Here is a 4194-nt window from a genome sequence, read left to right on the forward strand (position 1 = left end):
TGTCCTGTCCCTGCTCCCAGAAAAGCCCAAGCCAGGCCCATCCCTGGAGCAGGGACAGGACTGGGCGAGGCTGGGAAGGGCTCGGGGCTGGAGCAGAGCTCTTCCCAGCCAGGACAGGCCTGTCCTTGGCTGCTCCAGAGCTTCCAGACGCTGGGAAGGGCTCAGAGCTCTTCCTAGCCAGGACAGGCCTGTCCCTGACTGCTCCCGAGTTCCCAGTGTGTCCGTGTCCCGTCAGTCGAAGTTGTAGTAGAGGCAGAGGGAGAAGAACATGGCAAAGGTCTGGGGGGAGGGAGGGGGCGGCAGCTGAGACCCCAGCAGGGCTGCCCTGAGGGTCCCTGTCCGGGCCTGGGCCCTGCAGGGTCCATGCCAGCGGTGCTGGGGTTGCTCAGGGGGGCCTAAGGGCACAAAACAGAGACCCCTCCCCAGCCCCCTCCCTGTGCCCTCCTGGCACACGGACCCCTCCCCAGCCCCCCGGCACAGAGCCCCCTTCCCAGCCCCCCCGTGGCACACGGACCCCTCCCCAGCCCCACCCTGAGCTCCCCCCTCCCCAGCCCCGCGCTCACCTCGATGCCCAGCACGGCCAGGCTGCAGGAGCCGGGCAGGGACAGGGACCTCTGCAGGGTCCTGCCGAAGGTGGAGAAGCAGCCCTGGGGGCACCGAGAGGCTGGGGGGGCTCAGGGGTACTGGGGGGGCTCGGGAGGGCACTGGGATGCAGAGCCATGGATGGGCAGTGCCCCCGGGGCTGGGAGGGGTGGCACAGGGACATGGAGGGGCACTGAGGGGCACTGGGACACGGAGCCATGGACGGGCAGTGCCCCAGGGGCTGGGAGGGGTGGCACAGGCACACAGCCCACGATGGGGGGGGGGGGGGGGTCCCCCCTGCTCGTGGATGTAGCCGGGGCTCCTGTCCTGGCACTGCTCCCAGCCCAGCAGGTCCCCCAGGAGCCCGTCCCGGGCACAGCAGGCCCGTGGCCACGGCACCCCTGGGTGCAGCTCCTGGAATCGGGAGCCATTCCCAAAGTCCTCGGGGCCCAGGACGCCACAGCAGGAGAACTGGGACGGGAGGGGACACCATCAAGGGGGTGACAACAGAGGGGATATCGTCAGTGGGGTGACAACAGGGGGAACAAACACCACGAATGGGGTGACAACGTGAGGAGTGACCAAGGGAGGGGGGACAGCCCAGCCTGGGGGTCATGACTGGGGTTCCTGAGCCACTCACCCACTTTCGGGGCACCCTGGGCAGGTCCGGGGGGGGCTCCACACCCCCCCAGCACAGCAGGAGCCTCCCGGGGCTAACTGGGACCATCAGGGTGGTCCAGGGGGTGGACAGGGAGCCCCCCGGGTACTTCCCATGCCCATGGAGGTGTTGCAGGGGTGCCCCAGGAGTCCCCCGGGGCGCTCACCGTGACCATGAGGGTGTTCCAGGCGGTGCTGAACACCTCAGCACCCTCGTCCCCGCGGTAGTTCCTCCTCAGCTCCGACAGGAAGCGCTCGGGCCGGACCTGTGGGATCGGTGCCGGGGGTGGAGCCGCTCCCCATCCACCCACCCTGCCCAGCCCCAGCCCCCACCCACCCGTGGGACCCCCCGACACGGCCCTGGGCTGGGGGTGAAGGGAGGGGAGGGGAGGAAGGACCCTGCACCTGTCCCTGTCCCCTGGGGGAGCCCTGGGGGGACAGAGGGAGGCTGGTGGCACTGGGGACAATGCCAGGGTGTGGGGACAGTGCCAGGGTGTGGGACAGTACCTGCTTCCAGTGCACCAGGAAGAGAATGGCCCCCACCAGCTGCATGAGGAAGACGAGGCTGACGAGGATGAAGAACTGGGGGGGCGGGTGGGGGAGTCAGAGACCCACCCGAGCCCTGGGCAGCTCCCTCGGGCTGTCCCTGCCCTCCTGTGCCCTGTGCCCCTGCCCAGGGGGGGACAGGGGACATTACCAAGGTGTGGGGGGGGAAACAAGCCCTGGGTGCCAGGGGCTGGGGGTGCTGCAGGAATTGGGGTGAGGGTGCTCAGAAAGGGGATTCTGCCCCTCAGCATCCGTGGGAATGGCCTGGGAATGCCATGAGGGACAAGCCAGGGCTTCAGAGAGAAGGGACCCACTTGGTGGCTTTGGGAAGGAATCCTCTGGGCTCTGACTGGAGAGGGGGGAGGGTTGTGGGGAATGTGGAGGGGGAGGAACAGCAGCTTCTGGCTCCTGCAGGGACACCTGGATCCCCCAGCACCCTCCTGCACCCCAATCCCTCCATCCCCAACCCTCCATCCCCTCCATCCCCCAACCCTCCATCCCATCTCCTGCATCCCCCAAGCTCCTGAACCCCACAGTCCCTCTCCACCCCTCACACCCCCTCCCCAGCCCCGCAGCCCCTCCCCACATCCCACCCCCCCATCACATTCCACCGCCCCCCAGACCCCCTCTCCTCCCGTGTCCCCTCCCCGCCATGTCCCCTCACCAGCAGCAGGAGGGGGCGGCTCCTCCGCAGGGCCCCGCAGCAGCCGAGGCAGCCGAGCAGGGCCAGGGCGATGCCGAGGGCGAGCAGGAGCCACGCGGCCGCGCCCAGCACGGCCCGGGCGGCCACGAACGCCTGGAACCCGCCCGGGTCCGCGGCCACCCAGAGCCCCAGGGCGGCCAGGAGCGTCCCCCCGGCCTGCGGGACATGGGGAGTCAGGGGGGACCGACCCCAGCCCCGGGGACGAGCAACCCGAGCCCTGTCCCAGCCCTGGGACCGGTGTCACCCCCCTGAGCCAGAGATGTCCCCCCCGGGAATGAGGATGCTCCAGCCCTGGGACTGGTGTCACCTGTTCCTGAGCTGGATAGAGGTGTCACCCCTTGGGAATGGGGAACATGATGTCCCCCCCCGAGCCAGCTGGAGATGTCCCCCTGTGGGAATGGGGATGCTCCAATTCCAGGAATGGTGTCACCTCCCCTGAGCCAAAGATGTCCCCCCGTGGGTCGAGGGGTGTTCTGCCCTTGGCCCCCTTCCTTTGACCGGTGTCACCTGTCCCTGAGTTGGCCAGAGACGTCACACCCTGGGGACAGGGGATAAGCCAGCCCTGGCACTGATGTCCCTCCCTGAGCTGGCCAGAGCTGTCCCCCCTCGGGGACACATCCCCCGACCCCAGGAGGACTCACAAACACGAGCACGTTGAAGATGAACATCAGGTACTTGAGGCAGCTCAGGACATCCATGGGGACTCCAGGGGGGGACACAGCCCGGTCTGTCCCTGGGGGGGGAAAAGCAGAGCCCTGGCACAGCCACCCCCAACAGCCACCCCCAACAGCCTCACAGCCACCCCCAACAGCCACCCCAAACCATCCACAGCCACCTCCAACCATCCACAGCCACCCCAAAACCCCAAACAGCCACTCCTAACACCCCACAGCCACCCTGAAACCTCCCACAGCCACCCTAAAACACCCCACAGCCACCCCCAACAGCCACTCCAAAACAACCCACAGACACCCCAACACCCCACAGCCGCCCCAACCCCTCCACAGCCACTCCAAAACACCCCACGGCCACCCCCAATAGCCCCACAGCCACCCCCAACACCCCCTGACCCTCCACACCCCCCAACACCCCTCACCCAGCCCTGGCCTGTCTGGCCCCCCCAGCTCCCAGGGGACACAGGGGGACATGGGGGGGACACAGGAGGATACAGCCTCCCAAAGTCCCCAGAGCATCTCCCACCCCCCCCAGCTCCTGGGGCACCCCAAGGAACCCCAATCCCCGTGTCCCCTCCAAATCCCGTGTCCCCTCCACCTGTGTTCCTTTCAAACCCCATGTCCCCTCCAAGCCTTGTGTCCCCTCCAAGCCCCACCTTCCCTCCTCCAAACCCCACATCCCTCCAGTTGCCGTGTCCCCTCCAACTCGTGTCCCCTTCAACCCTCGAGTCCCTTTCAAGCCCCGCATGCCCTAAAAATCCCATATCCCCTCCAGATCCCTTGTCCCCTCCAAATCCCGTGTCCCCTCCACCCTCGTGTACCCCCCGGCCCCCCTCACCTCTGGGCACAGCCCCGGGTCCCTCCAACCTTTCCCGGCCCCTCCGGAACCCCGGGAAGGCTGGAAAATCCCCCCCCCGCTCCGTCCCCCCCAGCCCGGCACCCCCGAGGATCCCCTTCCAGCGCTGAATGATTGATGGGAAAAGGATCCCGAGGATCCCGCGGGCCCGGGAGGGGCAGTGGAGTGGGAAGGGA

At 67.9% G+C, this 4194-nt stretch overlaps 1 protein-coding gene across 1 annotated transcript; it reads right to left on the bottom strand.

Moving 5' to 3' along the window:
* Nucleotides 1-231: 231 nt before the first annotated feature.
* Nucleotides 232-3186, bottom strand: LOC116798193 (tetraspanin-18-like). Its single transcript, XM_032710369.1, has 7 exons — nt 3130-3186; nt 2450-2644; nt 1747-1821; nt 1407-1505; nt 855-1053; nt 564-664; nt 232-279 (listed from the first exon to the last, which is right to left on the bottom strand). The coding sequence occupies exons 1-7, from the start codon at nt 3184-3186 to the stop codon at nt 232-234; spliced, it is 774 nt and encodes a 257-aa protein (XP_032566260.1).
* Between the last annotated feature and the right edge of the window lie 1008 nt (nt 3187-4194).

Source organism: Chiroxiphia lanceolata, chromosome 25 (genome assembly GCF_009829145.1).
Source record: "Chiroxiphia lanceolata isolate bChiLan1 chromosome 25, bChiLan1.pri, whole genome shotgun sequence".
NCBI classification, from domain to species: Eukaryota; Metazoa; Chordata; class Aves; order Passeriformes; family Pipridae; genus Chiroxiphia; species Chiroxiphia lanceolata.

Coding starts and splice junctions, on each gene's coding strand:
- LOC116798193 (XM_032710369.1), bottom strand. CDS start 3,186: ATGGATGTCCTGAGCTGCCTCAAGTACCTGATGTTCATCTTCAACGTG. Junction 2,645..3,129: donor TCTTCAACGTGCTCGTGTTT/GTGAGTCCTCCT, acceptor CATGTCCCGCAG/GCCGGGGGGACGCTCCTGGC. Junction 1,822..2,449: donor GCCGCCCCCTCCTGCTGCTG/GTGAGGGGACAT, acceptor CCGCCCCCCCAG/TTCTTCATCCTCGTCAGCCT.